Source organism: Vanessa tameamea, chromosome 24, assembly GCF_037043105.1.
Source record: "Vanessa tameamea isolate UH-Manoa-2023 chromosome 24, ilVanTame1 primary haplotype, whole genome shotgun sequence".
Taxonomy (NCBI): domain Eukaryota; kingdom Metazoa; phylum Arthropoda; class Insecta; order Lepidoptera; family Nymphalidae; genus Vanessa; species Vanessa tameamea.
The window spans coordinates 7,309,427-7,331,579 of NC_087332.1; the positions used below are offsets into that span (position 1 = coordinate 7,309,427).

A 22,153-nucleotide genomic window follows, 5' to 3' on the forward strand; every position below is an offset into this window, starting at 1 on the left:
AAATTTATTTCTAATAAACATAAAGATATTGGAATATTAATTTATCACATTAAATAAAATTTAATTTAAAAATTTTGTACGCGAATATACAATTAAAAAACTTGTGATATCATATAATTTAACCTATTAAAAAAAAACAAATACAGTCAGCAAAGAAATATTTTCAGTAAATTTTACAATAATCGAAATAAACAAATCTATTATTATTCTTGTTACAAAATTAAGTGCGAGCGAGACAAGAAATACATTTGTACGTCGTTTAAGTGAGTAATGAAACGAGACAAAACTATGATATCGCGTTTGATTTAAAATTGAATTCTGTTTGATAATCTTAAACATTATGAGGAGATATTATACTTAAACTAAATTACATTAATACTTATATTATTATTATGCCATGAGATTGAAAATTCACATATATTGAGAATTATTTACAATATTAAAAATATTAAATACATTTAGGACAACTAAATTAAATAATATATATAATTAATTCTTTATAATACCGAGTGGTCCAGTGGGTGGAACACATGATTTTTTACCGAAGATTTCGGGTTCGAATTGGGCAAGCTCTTAATTTCCATATGAATAATTCGCGTTTATAATTCATCTCGTACTCAGCGAAGAAAAACATCGCAAGTCTTAGGGAAATTAATTGAATCGATTGATGGAATGAGCTCTACGCGTCCTCAGAAACGAGACGAGACCTTTGCCCATAAGTGGGATATTTATGGACCATTAGCGCGCGCTCTCAGTAGTCGTATGATTTGTAACATCTGACATCTCACGTTGGTAATAAACCCTCTCGGTTAACGAGGTGTTGCCATTGGACGGGCAACTCTAGCACGGCGCTCTCGTTGGTCAAATCAAATAGCGCGCGCTTCCTTTGCTGTTACACACTTCCGTTCCAAATCAAGAAATCATTCCCACAAATACCAGGAAATCGAGAGGGAATGAAAATTATATTTACTACATAAATGCTGTATGCTGCCGTTACTGAACTTTACATTAATTATATTATAATGTTAATGGCATACAAAAAGTATTTATTACGATTTTTATCGAAATAAATTTCATAATATCTATAATTAAAATTCTTATAGTATGATATATTCGTTAACCTAATTCATTAATTTGAATAATAAAAGCATAATGTAAATATACTTAAACATCTATATACAAATTATTTGGTTGCGATCGAGTAACCAGTAACTACAATATATATAATAGAAATACAAACATTCGTAACCTTTATTGTAATTTAATTACATATTCCGGTAAATAAAGACAATATCAAATAAAACTACACTAATTTCATATAAATACTAACAATTACTAAAAATTGAATATCATATATAATAACTGTTTATTAACGGCGTTACAAACGTAGTTTAGCGTGTGTAACTAAACATACATTCATCTCTTTCTATCATTAGTGGTTTGACATTCGATAGAAGAATACAGCATTGTTTAGCTAATACAACTTGAACAACGTTTGTAACTAAATGTTTAATATTAAGTGTTGAAAATAAATGCATCGAAAATGCACCTTAAACTACTTGTAATACGATTCACATTTAACGAGCATAGTATTAAAATGTTTCATTACAATATTGCACCTGTTATTTTTATAAAATACATATTAATAATTCGAATAAAATAATTCGCGTTCGAAATTTTTTAAATTTAAAAATCGAATCGTACAAACATTGAGTAAATTTAATTCGAAATAAACAGTTTTAATTTTTTTATGTTTTAATTATAATAAAATTTTATTTGGTTAGCGTTTTAAGCATTTGTTTGTAAAGCTAGATTTAATTACGTGTGCTATAGTATTATAGGTCGTACTGAGATAGTGGCTACATTATATAAATTAAGGATAGAGTGAGTTCGAGTGAGAAATGAGAACGATAGGTGAGTGACTTTTATAGATTAGAGATATGAAGTTATATCAATCGATTAACGACTAAAATAATTAATTTTCTTTAAGCAAGTGCATTAATTTGAAATAATATTCATAATAATCGCAATGGAATTCATCATTTTTTTTCTTATATATCTAAGACTACTAAATCTAAGATAAATTTTCAGTATTATTTTCATCACTGGCAAGTTGTTGAAGGAATGTTATGAGATACTCTATGGTAGGCTATGTAGGACTTGTATCCAGAGCCGATATTAAAAAAAAAAAAGTTTTATTATAAATGCGTTTTAGTTAAGACCGTTATATAATAAATATCGAAATTAGTTGTAGTGTTATAAACTAAAAGTTAGTATATTTCAATGGTATTTTTCAACAAGTATTTTTCAATAATTATAAATTCTGTCTGTAATACTGTACGAATATATTCCTGAGATTTGATCAAACATTTAAACACGCAATCATTATATTTATCATGAATCCACCCATATTAGGTATGTACATACTAATATTTTTATACTAAATGGCAGTGGTCTTTGTAATAGTTATACACACCAAAAGGATCAAATATTATGAGTTTAACTATTGTTAATAAACGATAAGGGCTATCTACCGTTTTAATGGTACCACACCAATCATTCAATAGCCAGTCTGTCACTGGGGTTACTATACGTTCCCGATTGTATTCCTCACTAAAGTCAACTTCAGCTGAATAGTTACTGAGGGCAATTCTACTAATTTATTTTAGTTACTTTCCAAGTAATTTACGATACGGTGAAAATTCGTTTGTGGAATTGACCCATTTGATAAAACATTGCACACAATACATTCAGCATTGCTTAAAATGTATCGACGAAATTTTAACATATTGATTGGTCTGGCAACATGAGTCACTTATAGAATATCTGTATCTAGATAATGCAAGCAAGAGATTAAAAAAAAAACTTATGTATTCTTGGAATGTAATTATATTAATATTATCTATTTTCACTACTATTCAGTATGAATAAAATTTTAGTTTGATAATCTTTGAAGTTAACGCGAAAAGGCGGGAATCTTGTGAATTTTAGTTTTTTTTTTTTAAATTATTTTATAAAAAAGATAACATTTTATAAAAGTCTTACGGCAGTGGTCATTGAGAATAAACATTATATGATAAATTATTTATATTTATTGTGGAAGATAATGCAATTAAATTAAAAAAAATAAAACCGTCATAGATTAATTTTTTTTATAGTTTGTTGTTTATGTCACAAGATAGATATAATTTCAAAATCAAAGTAAGCCCAGTTACTACATTCAATATACCATACGTTTTTCTTACGCTTAGTAGACCACTAAGCATAATTCTGAAGGTACCATTGGCTTGCCATTTACAGTACAGAAGGTCACCCACCTCCTCATCAGATAAGCTACTGCCAGATACAATGATTGTGTTCCGGTTTGAAGGTTGTCTTCACAGGCCAAACTTTCAGATTATTATTAATGGACTGAATACTGCTCTACATAAACGTAACGTTTATGTAATGTAGTAACCGGGCTTGTGATGAACTATTCTGATGTAACATTTGTTTTGCAGAGATCATAAATATTTCTTGATTGAATCATTAGAAAATCTATACTGATATTATAAATGCGGTGAGTTACTTGAAATGAAGCAAGCTTGAAATCTAAGGCAGGAAATGCCTGAACGCGAGTGGAGACGCGAACGACAACTAGTACAATATATTATTTAATAGAGGAAGTTAAATTTTGGAAGTCCGCTAATATTTTATTGGGGCGTCTTGAATTCATTACATCTATCACGTCATGATATACCAATGAGAAACTTACATAATTAAATTTGAACCAACAAATGAACACACGGTATTCTCTGTGTGTGTGTTTATTATTCCATTTTCAAAAAAAATAAATAAAATCACTATTCATTAAAATTAATAAAACATTCAGATCATATAAATGCGACAAAGTTCCTCATTTGAACTCGTTAATATAAATTATAATAACTGATATATTTCTGGAACTATATCCAACTAAGGTCTATTTATCTAATAGACTAAAATCGCTTCAGTCTTAAATACAATGGCACAGGATCAATGCCGCTAAAATAAACACTATTTTAATCCTTATTACCGTGACTTAAGGTCCATTATTTATTAACAGATATTATAGATTAAACAGCGCACTAACCTTAGTGTTAATCAAGCTATTTTTTTATAATTAAAATTATAACAACACTTATATAACACCTTCACTTTCGCCAAAGTAACATTACTAATCAATTTCGTTAAGCGAGTGTTCAGTTAAATACATCTATCTCTCTCAATCATCAACGATATGACATTCAAGAGAAGAAGACAGAGAATCGTCTAACCGATCACCCCTTAAAGAATAAACGTTCGGATACAACTGTCAGTCGAGTAAAGCTCAAACAACACTGGTTATATCGACACTGAAATCACTGGATAGTTTTGGAATGGCACAGTCCGTCCGGCCTGTAACGAGTCTACATGTGCAGCGCAGCGGGCGCCGTACGCGGCGGTGCGGGTTCGAGTCCCGGCTACAGCAGCGCACGCCGGCACTCGTCCCTATAAGCGCCCGCTGCACCCCTATTTCATGTTTGCCACCTAGAAAAAGAAATTACCTATTTCGTTTTCCTTTTTGTTATGATTATATGACTTTTAGTATCTTTACTGAAATGACTCTACAGCAACGTCACAGTGACGTCATCTCAGTAAAAAAATATATATATACTCTACTCATAACCACGCCTAAAACTAACTTATCAATATTTGATCTCTATAAAATCATTAGAGCCGAATCAAAATCGGAACACGTCTAACGTCGTCGGATTTCTATTATATACATTGTAATTACATAACTCTCTTAATACATAACATTATGATCCAATTACATACGTAATTTATATATTCTACGGTTTTTATATGCTAAGTAAAATCAGTCATTGTATCGATAGTCATGAGTCGATATCGATAGAATATGAACAATTTCAAAGACAAAACTATCATAGACATTTTTTTTTTTTTTTAGTTCTTATATTCTGAGTTGTAACTAAGGACAGAGGGACACTCCCGACGGGACTGTACGCTGTTGATTTTCAGACTTTCTATTGCTAGTGAGAATTTCTTTCCATCTATTTGTTTTTGTGTTGCAAAAATGCAACCAAGCGCGCATGAAGGTAGTACTACGTGCAAACATGACACGCTAATACTTCAGTTTGTGTTCATGTTACCGTGCTCTTATAAACTGTAAAACATCTCCTAGGGTAGTAAATCCGATCAATGGAGGTATTACATAAAATCGGTAAGCAATTTGATTGCTCAAATAGCTGTAATTAATTTTAAAATCATTTATTATGTAGTTCAAGTACGGCTGACTGAAACCACCTTATTCATACGTATAAAAAGGCTCGGTTTTCTACCTACTTAACGAACATGCAGTAAAGAGCGTACTCTGAATCCGTCGTTAATTACAACTACATTTGAAATATAATATCTCTTTGCTTATATTTTGTAGCAATTCTATTGAAATGGACTTCATACTAGTTCATTACACTATTATGTAGATGGCATGACAAACGGTGACTACAATACACAATGACTTATGGTTACACATTCACTTAAAACTATTTGCTAATCTATAATGTTATATCATAATTATAAACTAGGATTAACCTAGGATTAAAGGTGAAACTGACAGCCACTGAACCACCAATTGCAATCATTTTTAATATCCGGCCACTGTTCCTGTGCGATTTTTGATCGAATGTTTTCCATACAAATAATATGATTTAAAAAAAGAAACCGGTCTTAGTTAACATTGATATATCTCTTTCTATCGATATTGTTTTGACATTTGCAAGAGGAAGAGAGCACTGTTTAACTAAACACCTCCTAAATGATGAACGCTTTTTATTATTGTGATGTTTTAGTAATGACAAAAATTTATAGATGTCAGAGAAACGTTACATCAGCGGCCGAACTTTACAATCCTTAAAAAAATACTTTGACCAGATGTGTCCATAAACGAGAAGAAACAAAACAAATTTAATTTTGAATTAAGAAACCATTTACAATTTCTTTTAATAAGACAAACAAATTTGTCAAGTGAAATTATAATTATATAACACTATTAATATAGGTTTTGTAAAATTTATTATGAAAATTTCAATTAAATTTAAAGAAAATACTTGAATTTATATCAAATATATGTATTCTATTCGAGTAAACTTTACAATAAAGCATTTTTTAACGTCAATACTCCAAGTCTTCCGACATTTTGAAAAGTTCCGTCTAGACCAAATGAGTAATATAAATTTTTAGTTATATACAGCTTTTAGTTTATGAACACTCGGTGTTTTATTCGTGTTATATTATAATGGAATTTTGGTATATTTTATATGTTTAGATATCAAACTATCTTTAATTAATTTTGGCTATTCAGTCTTAGCGATACATTTTATAGATACGTTCATTTTTTTTTCAAACAATGTCACGCAAATTTCCATATATGTCTCGTTTTAAAAATTGCACAAAGATGTTTTTACATAAATGGTCCTTCGAGCCGGACTTTATAAATTATATTAATTTTATATTATAGTTAGACATAATAGTGAAAGTTGTTAGTGGAAAAGCTGTTTTTATTAAATGCACACATTAAAAATAATATCGTAATTTAAAAGTATATAGATTGTCATGTTTCTTCTTAATAATTATTTTTTTTCCAAATATTTAATAGCTCTTGCTAACAATCCAAGTAAGCAGTTTGCAGATAAATTTTAGTATCAAATTTTACAAGGTTTTTACACATATATAAGTTAAAAAATAATCTTAAGTTATGACTTAGAATTAATTATGAATGAAATATACTTTATTGTACACCACAAACAACGCGAAACACACAGAAAAAAAAGTAAAACAAAATTAGTAAAATAAAAAAAACGAAAAATAAATGTTGTACAATGGGCGGACTTATGGCTAATTAGCCATCTCTTCCAGACAACCCAATCTGAGAGAGAATTTTTAAAACCATCGGCGTAGGCGGTGCCGTCATAAACTTACATACAAATATTTACACACTAATACTTATACTCACTACATATATTATACACTAATACATATATATGATACTAAAATGTTATATAAAGGAAATTAATTAAAGTCGTCTAAATTATTATTTAGGTAATAGTTTTTAACGGCCTTTTTAAAAGCTGAAATTGATAGAGCTTTTTTTATATGTACCGGAAGGGCATTCCATAACTTCATGGCCTGTACAGTAAACGAACCGTTTAGGAATTTTGTTTTGTGAACAGGCATTTTGAGTGTTAGGCACCGCTTAGATCTTAATAAAGAAGGATCCCCAAGAAATTAAAATTTTTCACTTAAATACGTAGGAAAACTATAGTTGCATAGCGCACAGTACAGAAGGGAAAGAATATGCAGGTTCCGGCGAAGACGTATAGGAAGCCACTTGAGTCTTGAACGATATTCGGAGACATGGTCATATTTCCGTAGGCAAAATATGAATGGAATAGCAATATTTTGAAGTCGCTCAAGTTTGTTCAGTTGGTCCTCGGTCAGATCAGGATAGCTTGCATCTGCGTAATCTAGAATTGATAAAAGGAGAGAGTTTGCTAGCATAATTTTGGTTGGAATTGGAAGTACAGATTGGAGTCGTTGTAATGAGCTCAACGCAGCGAATATTTTCCTACTGACTTCTTTTATTTGTACTGACCATGATAATGTCTAGTCTAAATACACACCAAGATCTTTAACGTTGGAGTAGTAGGGTATTGTAGTGCCTCTGTATTCAACGGCTGGTAAATTTAATAAATCTATCTTCGAGATCATGCCTGGACTACCAATTATGATTGCCTGCGATTTACTTGGGTTGATGTTAAGTCCGTATCGCTTACTCCACTCAGAGATTGAAACAAGATCGTCATTAATAGCATCAATTGCTGGAGGAAAATCATTAAGTGTTGCATGTCGATAAATCTGGATATCGTCTGCATACATATGGTAGAGAGAAGAAATGCATAAAGTGATACAATTAATGAAAATTGAAAAGAGTAAGGGAGATAAGACGCCACCTTGAGGAACCCCAGCCTGGACATCACACCATGAGGAGAAAGTCTCATTATGATGAATACGATGTCGTCGGCCCTTGAGGTAACTTTGAAACCAATCTACCACTGATGGAGATATGTTAATAGAACCTAACAAACTCAAAAGGATTTCATGATCAACACAGTTAAATGCCTTGCTAAAATCCAAAAGAATCAAAATTGAGAGTTCTTTATTATCCATGGCTGCACGAATGTCATCCGTAACCTTAACCAGAGCAGAGACCGTACTATGGTTATTGGTTTTTTGGGAAGTGGTATGATATGAGCATCTTTCCAAGCAACAGGGAATGTGCTACGGGTGATGGAGTAATTTAGGATGTGCACTAAAGTAGGAGCAATAATGTCTAGGATGGGAATGATCATTTTACGGCTTATGCAGTCAGTACCAACGGCATTTGAAGACGTCGATAATATGTTCTTCTTAACATCACACTCAGTGAGAGGAGAATGTAAACGGTGGAAATTTAGAAGTTGGATGCGAGGAATGAATTTTAAGCGCGCGATGTTTATCAACACTATCGAGTTAACAAGGGGAAGAGAAGTGCTTATTTAAAAGCTCAACGTCAATTTTAATAGGAGTTATGTGATGATTTACCAACTCCAAGTGTTTCTAGGAATTTCCAGATTTTTGAAGTGTCGCCATTTTCGACGGATTTGTGAATGTAGCGTCGTTGAGCGTCTCTACATGCTGTATTGCATCGATTCCGAGCTTTTCTATATTTATCGCGATTGAAGTCATTGTCATGCATCTTAAATTTGTTTTTAGCTAGGTTTTTTTTTTCAATCAGCTTTTTTAATTCGTCCGACAACCACGGTGCTGGAAGGTGTTTCATCTTTACCGGTTTCAAAGGGGCATGGGTATCGTATAACTGAGTAAGCAGCGTATTAAATATTTAAATTTTGTCATTAATTGACTCAGCAGCGAATACCGACGACCAATCCAGCTGGCGAGCTTCATCACAGAGTCGAATCTGATCCATTCCCGCAAAATTACGATACAGAAGAGTTCTAGATTTAGCTTTAGGAGGACGAATTTTGTACGAAAGAAATATCAGGTCATGATAGGAAAATGCATCAGCAGGGCATTGGCCATGTCTTGAAATAAAATCAGGAGATGAACGCATTATAAGATCCAGAAGGGATTAGATACAACCAGGAGAATGGTGTGTAGACTTAAGAGGTGAAACATGTAAATTGTAGGAATCAGTTATTTCTAATAATTTCTTACACCGAGAGTCATTTTTGAGTAAACAAGTGTTAAAATCACCCATTATAATGGATTGACTGTAGGTAGGGATAAAATTATGTAATACGTTTTCAAAAGTGGTAAAATAATTAGACTGAGAAGAAGGATTGTAGAATACACGTAGGAGAAGCTTAGAGCAGGACAGACTTACTTCGATAAGCAAATGTTCGACCGCATCGGGCGGAGGTGGTTGAGGTCTGCTCAACTGAACTGAGAACTGTGAAAGGGATATAGGAGCGTAAGTAGATCGCAACGCCACCACCCCTCCTCCCGCCACGATCGTTGCGAATCAGTTGAAAGCCGGGCAACGAGTAAGGTGTCGATGGTAAGGAGGGCTTTAACCATGATTCGGAGATGAGGATGGCATGAATATTGCGGGAGTCAAATGATGCAAGCATATCAGGGTAATGAGCCGGAACACTTTGGGCATTGATGTGAATGATATTAAAATCTTTCACACAGTCGGAAAAATATGATTCGAGAGTGACATTTAGTGAAGGAATAGATGTACTGTGAAAACTATCATCACTAGAGGATCCATCAGAGGATAGGGATAGGTAAACATCACTATGTATACTGCCATGAGACGACATATATATATATAAATAAATAAAATAAGATTAATAAATAATTAGTAATTATAAACAATATATAACTTATAATATTCTAAATAATATGACCTATTAAACTAAGTAACCAAAAAGCTAATATATCTGCCAGCCATAATAGTTGTTACACTTAAAACATAATTATAAATAGAACAATTTCAAAAATATGAAAGTAAACAATTGTAAAAAACGTAAAATACAATATCAGTACATGAAGTTGTATATAAAAAGAATATAAAATATCTAATGAAAAGGAGGAATTCTACAGATATCGAAAAACTATTGAGGAATACATTGTTATTACTTATAATATGGCATTACAAAGTAAACATAATATGGAAGAATTAAAAAATAAATATATATTATGTGGAAAAATCTCGAATAACGACTATTTCTTCGCAGTCCTCTTGTGCCTCGAGATTGTTATTTTGTTACGTTTAACAGCTTCAGCATCAGCATACACAACTTGTGCCTCAGAGTCTCCTGGAATCGTGCTTGAAACTGCATCCAACTCCAGCATAGTTGTTACGCGCTGTCTTGATCCTTCCGCATCTATGACCATGATAGTACCATCTAGGTCCAACTTTTCGTAACGCCAAAGCGTTGACGTGCTGTTAAGAAGACCTCGTGGCGCGTTTTTGTAAGGAACTCGGATACAGTAACACCGGAGCCCTCAAAACTGGTCTTGGATGACCAAACCTGGTTTCTCAGAGTGACATCCTTAAATCTAACTAATATCACTCGGGGCTTATCCTTATTAAGTCGACCTAATCTATGGCATACACTAAAGGAGCTGGGGATGATTTGTGGCAGTTTAAGTCGCTCATTCATTAATTTGGACACACAAGCAGCCGTATCTTCTTTATTTATCTCAGAAACACCATGCAAGAGAAGAACCTTCCTACGAGAGTGCATCTCCAAGTTATCTTGCTGTTTAGACAGGAATTCAACTTGTCGTTGTAGATTTTGAAGTGCAGGCAAGACAAAGGAACGAAACATATTGAATTGTGAGCTGATGTTCGACATGGCACTGGTGGCAGGAGTAGTACCTTTCAATTCCTTTTGAAAGTCATTCATTCTTGCACTGAAGACTAGTGTAAGCTCATCTATTGTGTGCTTAATTGACTCCATAATGTGGTGTTAATAATTATGTGTTGTATTTTACTCACAGGAAAGTTGTAATGTTCTATAAGGATATCAGTATCATAGCTGGCAGGCAATCGGTGATCACAGGTACATTAATACAATTTTAAACTAAGAATATGTAATTTTATTAAATATTAAAAGCAAAGTAAAAATTAACGACTTTCACTATATGAATACCCGCACGAAAAAAATGATCTATTTCGATGATGCTACGGGGTGCAGTTAGCTACGTTTTCGTACCTGGCTTTCTGCAATTCAATTTGACCCTCCAGAGTCTTGGCGAGGTATATGACGAAGAGTTGCGAGAGAGCGACTCCTAGTGCTGCTGAGGCGATCGTGTACAGGTTCCTCTCCGCCCAGGATCGGACGATTTCTATACATCCACTTGTCCAAACACGTTTGCTGGCTTCGGCGACCTGAAATGATCAAACATTAATTTTTTAAGTTCTATAAACTACAAGCTATCCGTCCCGTCTTCACACGGCTACAATAAGGGTAAACTATATACAAATTTTAGATTAAAAAAAAAGCATAAAAAAGAACAAGTCAATATTTTTCAGTTAATGGTTTTCTTCACTATAATATCTAATATACGTTACACTTAAAATCCGTTGCGTAGTTTTAATTATCTAACCGTATAGACGTCAGTAACTTCGTTTTATGCAATGTAAAATTAGAGATGGAGATAGAGAACCATGATCTTTAATACGAGTGTATTATTAAAAATCTATTACAATATTTCTACTACTAATTCTACTACCACTACCATTATACATCTACTAAATTAATATTACAATTTTGAAAATGTGGTTGTCCTTCCATGCAGCACTAAACAGATTTGATTTTTGACATTAAAAAATTGTTCCATTGAACTGAAACCTGCGCGTGCGATTAGAGTTCAGTTTAAACGATGATGACGTAGAACCGATGGTAGATTTACATTTAATCCTGTGAAATGGCGTATAAAAGTGCTCATAAAAACCTACTTAAAAAAATATTTTGTTTTTACTTAACGGAAAATCGTTTAACTTCTATCACGTGTAAGATTTATTTAGACATCACTTAAATACTTATGCCCCAGGGTATCGTTACGTGTTTGACTTTAGAACCTTTACTTAGACACATGTGACGTCATCAACTTAACTAATTTTCCACTCAAATATACTTTAGAACGAGATAGTATTTCGTGTTAGAATGAAATGGTGATTAATCAGTCAGCCAGTAGCTTGTAGGGGTTTGATTACATCGTTTGAACCATCAAAGGGTATCTGGTCCTCTTTAACCGGATATCATTAATTGAGTTGAACATATAATATATAGCTATCCTTTTTTAACTCACGGGAAAGTTCTGTACGCCATAGCCACACATAATGTTGACGAGACCCGAACTAATATCTGTAGCGTTGATGCAACAGGAAAACGGTACTCCACAACGTTCCACGGACGGTGATGAGCAGTTGAAGTACTCGTTCTTGGACCAGTCCATGTAGCCGTCAGATGTCAGTCCGCAGCAATGAAACTGAAAAATAATAAAGAAATTTAATAACGGATTTAAAATGATAATGATGATCTATATATGGATAGGCAGACGAAACATTTTAATACAATTTTTTCCTGTTTTTCAACTCGCTTGTTTTGGTTGGTATTAAAAGTATTGTTAATTAACAAAAATTGGTACTAGAAATATTCGAAAACTGGAAATTTTGCTTTCGATTTGGAATTTCAATACATGAGCGTACACTAGTCATTAAGCACAGTCATGGAGATCTTGGTGCACTTATAGCCGGTCGGCAATGGAACGAGACAGCTCCGTGCGCCTTTGTCGACCTCGACTCTGCCGAAGCACACCGCCCTCGCGACGTCTGACGTAACAGCTGGTGGCAGCCAACGTCCACTAGAGGCGCTTTCGTTTCAATTTTCTTCTGGACGCAATATATAAATCTTCTGTATATGTCTATGTAACTGAACTCCTAAGCGGTTGGACTGATTTCGGTGTTTTTTTTTAATATGAATAGATTGTTTAGTTTGCTACCGGTATGTGGCGAAGCGATCGAGTAGTAAATAAAATTATTATTCCAGACGAAGTCAAAGACGAAGGCTTGTTTATTTATAATACACAAATAAATATATACTTACGTCACTTTGAGCGAAATCAATAAAGTTCTGCAAATCTGGGTCATCTCTATACGCATGCACGACACGTTCAGTGAAGCTCAGTTCAAGGAGACCGTGCAACGAACGGGGGAAGACGAAACCGCAGACTGCCCCTCCCATTTCCACCAGGAATAGTATGAGCAGACAGAGGGAATACTGGAAAAACAAATGTATCCATTTTAAAGTCATTAAATTATATTTTAGATCCACCACGCTTCTCCAATGCGGGCGTCTCTAATAGACATGTGGCAGATTCAAGTAACACGTTCAGGTTTCCTCACGACGTTTTCCGTCACCACTGACCTCGAGATGAATAATAAACAGCCAATCATTACCTAATCTCTGATGGCTCATGTAGACACATGCAGGTTTCCTCACGATGTTTCCCTTCACCAGCTCGAGCTGATAAGCACAAAATAAATACAAGGAAATCCAGTGGCGCTGGCCTGGGTACCCACTGAAACCCTTAATCATCGGTTAAGATGCACGCATTCTGACCACTGGGCCATAACTTCGGTCACGGCACAGCTGCGTTTTATAGTTCCCGAGTGTATGGGCACTCTATAACGGTCACTCATATAATCCGACGTCCGGAGAGTTGCAACTGAACTTACTCTACTGACCTCTATCACTTCACGTGCTTCCCGAGGGACGGCAGTTTAAACACTATCAACTCGCAAAGATCAGGCTACTGGGAATTATTTATTGGCCCGACTCGGAGGCGGTTTAAACCCTAGCTCGGGCTTTGCATTCATTTGCAAATTACAATTTCATTTCGGGCGAGAAAGGGCGAGTACTCTTACTCACTCTTTAAAAGTAGCAACAGTGAGTACTCTTGAAAAGTATTTGTAAATTTATGATTCATGTCATCCATCCTGGTTGATTCATGACATTCTAGTTGCATATTATATTTGAAGTTTGCGACACCGGTAAATACGTGAGTTCGTATTTCCTGATTATTGTTATTTATTAAATTATTTCCTTTTAATAAATAAAAATTATACTACTTTCTTATGTTATAGGGGGCAAACGAGCAGGAGGCTCACCTGATGGAAAGTGACTACCACCGCCCATGGACATCTGCAACACCGGGGGGTTTGCAGGTGCGTTGCCGGCCTTTTTTTTTATTCCTTTGTATTATTAGCACCACATATTCTGTGTTCAACGAAGATTTAACCAGAAAAGATCGGCATGATGCTATTATGTCTAAGTTTGTGCAAATACACAAAAAATACGCTTACCTTCATATTTACATTACACGCAAATGTTCTCGAAAGAAAAACCTTTTTCTATAAACGAATCATACATCAGTGATCAAAGATATAGATCCGTTTATATATTTAAGAATAGAAAAGAACTAATACAATTTAATACGAACGAAATGTTAACCTACAAATTTCAAGAGGCACGTGTTCTCCCGCAACGCTCCAATGCAGCCAGCGAAGCTCACGATGAATACCACGCCACCGAGCAACGCGATCAGCAGGCTTATGTTCAGCATCACATCGTACACTGTGTCAAGCTGTAAAAACAATCATAAAAGTCATAAGAAAAGCGTAGAAGATCATAAATCAACAGAAAATTATAGTTTTAGTATGACAGACTTTATGTCATTCGTTTGGAGTTCGTGGCAACGTGTGACGTTAACGTTGAATTTGCTTAATCCTAACTTCGCGAGTTTGTTTTTTTACGCCCAATGTGAAGTGTTAGGTTCTCAACAAAAGCTTTATTAATGGGGGGGGGGGAGGGGAGTATACTATAAGTTGCTCTTAAACGTTTCGCAAGACAACCAGTTTATACGAATGTCTTTTCACCATATATCATTGTGTTTTAAATAAGAAGCGAAATGACATTTGAAAGTAAAAAAATAAAAAGTAAAAAAAGAATAAGATATTTCACGACAGTCATAAAATATTTCTTTTTAAGTATGAAAATACCTTTTTCACATATGATAGCAAAGGTTTATTGACGTCCAATATATTTCTACTCATTTAAAGCTAAAGGCTTAAATTTCATTTGTGGTCACACTGCCTGAAATGTAACGTAAAATAGGGAACCATGTTCAAAAATCGAACTCCAACTTCCGAAACCTTTGTCTCATTAATAATGTAAACCACTGATAACTCTTAAAAGGTAATGAGCCTTTACCTACTAATAACCTATCACAGATTTGGAATATATTTATTTAACTCTTTATTGCACACCAAATATACATAAAGATACAAAATATATTTTCTTTAAAAGAAAATTGGCCAAGCAAAAGGCGGTCTTATGGCTTATAAGCCATTTCTTCCAGACAACCTTTGGGTTAGAAGGATAATGTGTATGGAAGACGGCAATATGGTGGTGCAGTAAAAACTTACATTATGAAATATATTAGATATAAAAGGACATAAGCGACTGAAGTTGACGTCATGCACCAACTTCCTGCAGTACCATTATCAATCGTCAAAATAAATATATTTTTAGTAGGTAATTCCAAAGATAACCGTCACATTTTATTTTATCTGTCGGATGACCTCCACTCCACTGACATTTTTTGAACGAAGTTTCCGCGGCTTACAGTAGAGCGAACCGGCAGAAACGAGCACACACAACCTTTCCCTTCCCCACTCTTTCTACAACAAACTATTTTATGTTGTTGTTATTCACACGGGATTAATAACAACAATGTTATTTTTTTTCATTTAATTAATCTGTATCGTTATTAATTTACTAGCAGAACCTGCGGCTTTAACTTGTATCCTTAGCTGATGTGTACACCCTATAAAGAACCTACCTGCAAAGTTTCAAGTTTGCAGGTGTCATAGTTACTGAGTTATCGTGATTAATCCAGTGATTGGTATTTCGCTTTAATATATATATATTACATACATACATTATATTAAATTGTGTCTATTATATAATAAATACATAATACTCAGCAAAAGTGACTTCCAATCAATATCCCACGAGGTGTTGTTTAATTCAATTCTTAGTGTAATGTCTTTTAGTTGTGCCGAAAGAGCACAGATTATTTCGCAAATGTCAAGTTGGAGTCTTGTTTAAGGGGACTACGTGAGCTAAATGCAAGTTTTATAATGCAAAAAAGTATATGATCCAATGCAGTAAACCAAATGAAAAAATATTTAGTTCACGGGCTTGCCGTTTTTGTCGATTTTGTAAGTGTGTGCGTGCGATTCTCAAGGGCACTTAGCTCTTGTAGTCCTCTTAATGCGCCTTTATTTGTTTTTAAGGTAGGTCACAATAAAAGTTTTCGGGATTATTAATGACTGTCCATTGACCTCTAACGACGACTTATTTTTAATAAATTATTATTAAATGTTTACCTTTATGAGACCTGTCGCCTGCCATTTGTCGATAAACGCGTAAAGTCCAACGCCAATCAGTAAACCGCCGAACAGCTGAAAAATTATCATTCATTAAAAGTAAAACAATAAGGTCTTACCGGACAAATTTAGGCAATTTTCGCGAACCGCAATTATATTATAGTTACAATATCGTAATGCACAAGCGTGTGCTAGCACAGGTGCACTATTTGTTCCCTTAATCTCACAGTCAGATGGGCTAGCAGTCCTGGTCATCAAGATTTCTATTATTAACTTACTAACTCGCGAATTTTACAGAAAAATACATGGACTATTCGGTACCTGAATTGTACATGTTGTTTGAACATGTTACTAGAGATTTAACGGCCTTATAAGGGCGGTAGGGGTTCATTGGGGGGGGGGGGGAGGGGGGTGATTAACTTTAACCAATTTAACTGGTAGTGACATTTTATTCATTCAACAGTAATACTTTGCTTTACAGCAATATTTTGGTTACATGGGACATAGATGTTATATATCTTATATCCCATGGTCGATGTGGAATTAACATTTGTATTTCTTATTATCAATATCCATGGGAGGTTACCGCTATCGAATGGATAGGTTATATATAAAAAAAACGTATGGTTTTCATATCATGAACGTATTTTGAAAATCATATTAGTTTCTGATAAGACTGTTTATATTATTTCAAACATTGTTTGTGAGATATTTATGTAACAACTTCTGCCCTTGACATAGGAAAGAGTAAGCATTTAATCCAAACGGATTGCAATATAAGAGACAGATATATATTAATAGCTGGCTCAACCGTTGAGCTAATAGATTTAAACAAAGTAGTTTTTAATACGACCATGAATAAGTTACTTATATCATGAAAATAATAAGTAATTAATTTTATGTATATTTATAAATGAGGATTTCTACGGTATAATTGAAAAAAACTACTAATCCAATATATATAAAACCTATACATACAATAGATAGTCAGAAAAGCTAACTCCTGTCGATGGTTTCGTTTGAACTGAATAAATAATTTTAAACTTAAAGGCAAATTATCTAATGATTATTACAATAGCAATAGCATAATTATATAACAGTATAATCAGTGTTAACTGAGAGATTATTACTCTTTTTTTTATTAAAACAAAACATTGATAATATGAAATTTATCTCCATCAAAGCTTTGCCGTAATTCAAACAAGAATCTATGAATCTTCATATTATGGTTTTGCGTTAAAAAATCATATAAATAATTAATTAAATATATATTTATAAGTGAACAAACAAGTACCTCATGTCATGTACTAATTATATTTTATATATTTTTTACACTATTAGAAAATAAACAAATATTCCGAGTGACCTTTGTGTATCACAGTCGTCACAGTCACAATTACTTCAGTTTATAAAGGTTTATTGTTAAATATTAACCAAGTCGGAGCAATACAATACAATCAAATAAAATATTTATTATATGAATATAGTTTTATTTTCAGTATTTAATATAAAAGGAAAAAATCTAATATAATCTAGAAATTGAAAATATTTTTTTTTGTTTATATACATAAATAATATCTTGCAGATAATATACTGTGTAAAATAAATTTAAGAATGTTGATAGCTTTAATATTTATTATTTTATTACAAAAATTATCTATCTGTAGTGATTCTGTATTATATAAAATTTATAAACAAAACATATTTTCAAAAAAAAAAACAAATTGTGAGTAGCAATATTATATCTATTTAATTTATTCTGCATACATTTTAGGTTTAATTGGACACATTAATATCAAACTATGTATTACTGAGAATTACATACTTAAAGTTAAAATATTAACACAATGAAACAAGAAAATTAAATTTGAATACACAAATAGGGAAAACGCATTTGATAAATGTAGGTACCTAATTATTAAATTCACGTCATTTTAAACTGTATCTTTAAGCCTCATTTTAAGTGTAACATAATGGAACTAAATTGAACAATTTAGTAATTTCGTTAGCGGAAACGACTAGACAGATATCTACTTTTTTATATATATACAGCCTTGGCCAAAAGTATTAGGCACCCCATAAAAATGCACAATTCATATTTAACCAATTGAACAATGAATAAATGCTTATCTTAGATGGCATGCCGGGATTACAAATAACTTCCTAGAATGGCAAGCATCTATTTATTATGGTCATAAAACACCTGGTGACTGAAAACAAAACTGAAACAAAAGAATTGGGTTTTTTGCGTTATTAACAGTCAATGTTTGGTCACTTGTGTTCAGGACTCTAGCGAGTAAACAAGCTTTTATTTCTAGCATTGTGATTAAATTGGCGCATAATTTACTTAAAAATGCCGAAAGGAAGTGAAATTAGTTTGGAAAATCGAGTAAAAATACAACTTTTCCATGAACAAGGGTAGTCGCAAATATAAATTTCTAAATTAGTGAAATGTTCGCGTTGCACAGTGCAATCTGTCATCAAACGGTTTGCTCAGACTGGCAGTCACGATAATAAACCAAGAACAGGCAGAAAATTAATACGAGAATCTATGAAAGATCGGAAGAAAACATCATCAGAGCTTGCTGCTACTTTGTCCGAAGAAGCTGGAAAGCCAATAAGTGCTCGGACCACAAGAAGAAGACTTCAAGAAGCGGGCTTAAAAGGATGCAAAGCCAGGAAGAAGCCCTGGCTTTCAGAAGCTAACAAAAGAAAGCGGCTTGAATGGGCTCTACGGCACCAACATTTTACAGAGTAAGATTGGGCCAATGTGGTGTGGTCAGACAAATCTAACTTTGAGGTAAGTAAATTTGATTGCTTTTTCTATTAATTATCATACCCAGTTATTTATTTAACTAAAATAATAAAAGTTAAGGCAGTTTCAAAAAGTTTCTTTTTTTCTTTTTTCAACAGATATTTGGAACGCCAGATGTGACCTTCGTGAGGCGACGTTTGATTTTTTAGGTTAGATTGCTTAGTACCGACAGTAAAGCACGGAGGAGGCGGCGTAATGATCTGGGGTTGCATGGCTGCTCAAGGGGTTGGCGAAATCTTTGTTTGTGAAGGTCGTATGGATAGCGAAAAGTACATAAAAGTGCTTGAAACTGCTCTTATGCCTTCACTAACGAGTATTTTCGGCGATACCAATTTAGACGGACTCATATTCCAGCAAGGCAATGCACCTTGTCATAAGTCAGCGACTACGATGCGTTGGTTTACTGAAAACGACATTGTCTTGTTGGATTGGCCAGCACAGTCCCCAGATTTGAATCCAATTGAACATCTTTGGAGCATTTTGAAGCGCAAGATTAAAGAGCATAGTATAACATCAAAAACGGCATAAAAAATGCGTTATTACAAGAATGGCATGCCAATGCAAGGGAGGATTGTACTAAGCTTGTACGCAGCATGCCAGCTAGAATTAGTGCAGTAATTAAATCCAAAGGTGGATCGACTAGATTTTAAGTTTTTTTATTCTTTTGTTGTGTAATTTAATGGTAATAAATCAATTCAAAAAGTATAAGTTGTTTTTTTTAATTGTTTTAAGTAAAATGTAGGGTGCCTAATACTTTTGGCCAAGGCTATATATATATTGTTCATGAATGTAATCTTCTCACATTATCGCTTCAAACAATGATCGTGATTCACACACTGAGACTGAACAATAAATGAAAATTAAAACATGCACACAATAGAATCAAACTACAAATACAACAACGAGACTTTCATTCTTCTTCCATTTGGGAAACTAAGTAATATTAATGAAATATGGTGCTTACCCAAAAAATAAAATTCAAAACAAAAATCATATATTTCACACAGCCACTAACGTAGGTGAAATTTGGACCTCGTCGACGATGCATCCTGCCTTATATATACACAATAATAATAAATATTGATGTTTATTTTCTTTAACAATTCTTTTTGTAATTTTTGATATTTAAAAACACAGCCTTAATCAACGATGAGAAATATACAAAACTCGTCCTGGACCGATCGTCCGTCGTCCGTCAATTCAGTTTTAGAACATAGACAATATAGACATAGACTACAGAGCACAGAGTACATAATCACTATGTACTACATGTTTCTACAGAGTAAATATACTCAACATTAAAGGCAATGGTACACTTAAAGCTTACACTATAGTATAGACAATACATTCGTCATTTGTCTAGTAAAATATTGGTCACGAAAGATGGTTGTAAAATAGTACAATACGAGCTGCTAATCTACATGTTTAAAAGTTTTTTGACACGAAGTTCTACTGCGTGGCTTACAGTAGAGTGAACTAGGAAAAAGCATTAACCTCCTCAGTCAACAACCCCTTTTTTTCTTATTTTTTTCATATTGTTTTAATTTATATGGGATTTTTACTTAAAATTTTATTTCTTGTTAATTAATAATTCTCGACCTTTGTTAATTTATTCTATTGTTTCTGTTATTTTAATACAGATAGCAACTTCGTCACACAAGTCACGATACATTACTTTTTTTTTAAATTTATTATGTTTTTTTTATTACATTTTTTTTTTAGGATGGATCTAAGAAATTATATATATGAGTATGACCCCAAAAATTTTCAATCCTTTTTATATGTTGGCTAACCTGTTGGTAACTGAGTTGGTATTTCCACCATTGTAATATATTTTTAGAGCTAATCGAACTACTATCGTTGTTATTTAAGGTAATATACGTACCTAATATATAATACGTAAAGTATCATTCGGGAAAAACGGGGAAGACATATTTTCAATTAGTTTTGTACATTTTTTTAAGTTATATATATATAAGAATAAAATGTAATATGTTAGTAAATTTATAGAATAATGTAATGTGCCAAAATTGCACGTGGTAAAAAGCAATATTTTGTACATGCGTGTACAAAGTTGAAACGTGTTAGTAGGATAAAAGAGCCCTTCAAAAAAAAACTCGTCAAAAGCAACCAAAATGATATCAAATTATGTACGAGTATATGCATTAACATGATTGTGACAGCTAGATCCATTACAAATATCAATAAATAAACATTTATGTAATTATTAGTACTCTTGTGAAAGGGACCGATATTTTATCCCAAATGTAAAATTTTTGCCGGTTTATATTTTTTTTTATTTATGGCGCTTTGCAGATTGTGTCGGTTAGGTTAAGTTAGGCTGTTAGGTTTTTTTTATGTAATAGGTAGGCGGATCGGCAAATGAGCCACCTGATGGTAAGTAGTCACCACCGCCCATAGACATTGGCATTGCTAGAAATATTAACCATCCCTTACTTCGCCAATGCGCCACCAACCTTGGGAACTAAGGTGTTGTGTTCCTTGTGCCTGTAGTTACACTGGCTCACTCACCCTTCAAACCAGAACACAACAATACCAAGTATTGCTGCTTGGTGGTAGAATATCTGACGAATGGGTGGTACCTACCCAGACGGGCTTGCACAAAGCCCTACCACCAAGTATATGGTACCACCAAAGTATCAATGTCAATTAAAAAAAGCTGTTTTTTTGTATCTTGTCGACTATTGTTACGTCTTGAACCATGACCAAGCAGGAGAAACCAACTCTTCCATGAAAAAAATATTTAATACTGATGCTGTAGAAAT

General features: G+C 33.4%; 1 protein-coding gene across 2 annotated transcripts; it reads right to left on the reverse strand.

The window, feature by feature from the left end:
• Positions 1-4,106: 4,106 nt before the first annotated feature.
• On the reverse strand, positions 4,107-20,571 carry LOC113396034 (tetraspanin-33-like). Of its 2 annotated transcripts, XM_026633805.2 has the most exons (7): positions 20,332-20,571; positions 16,553-16,627; positions 14,617-14,745; positions 13,206-13,379; positions 12,409-12,588; positions 11,310-11,485; positions 4,107-4,548 (listed from the first exon to the last, which is right to left on the reverse strand). In XM_026633805.2, the coding sequence occupies exons 1-7, from the start codon at positions 20,413-20,415 to the stop codon at positions 4,536-4,538; spliced, it is 831 nt and encodes a 276-aa protein (XP_026489590.1). In that variant the 5' UTR covers positions 20,416-20,571; the 3' UTR covers positions 4,107-4,535. The 2 variants fall into 2 exon arrangements, with proteins under 2 accessions (XP_026489590.1, XP_026489589.1); XM_026633804.2 differs by lacking the exon at positions 4,107-4,548 and having other exon boundaries at positions 11,265-11,485.
• Positions 20,572-22,153: the final 1,582 nt, after the last annotated feature.

Bases quoted from the DNA above. Each gene is read 5' to 3' on its own strand.
- LOC113396034 (XM_026633804.2), bottom strand. From the start codon at position 20,415: ATGCATCGTCGACGAGGTCCAAATTTCACCTACGTTAGTGGCTGTGTG. The intron at 12,589-13,205 runs GTAAGTATATAT...ATTATTTTTCAG, and splicing joins TTGATTTCGCTCAAAGTGAC to TTTCATTGCTGCGGACTGAC. The intron at 11,486-12,408 runs GTGAGTTAAAAA...TGATCATTTCAG, and splicing joins ATGGCGTACAGAACTTTCCC to GTCGCCGAAGCCAGCAAACG.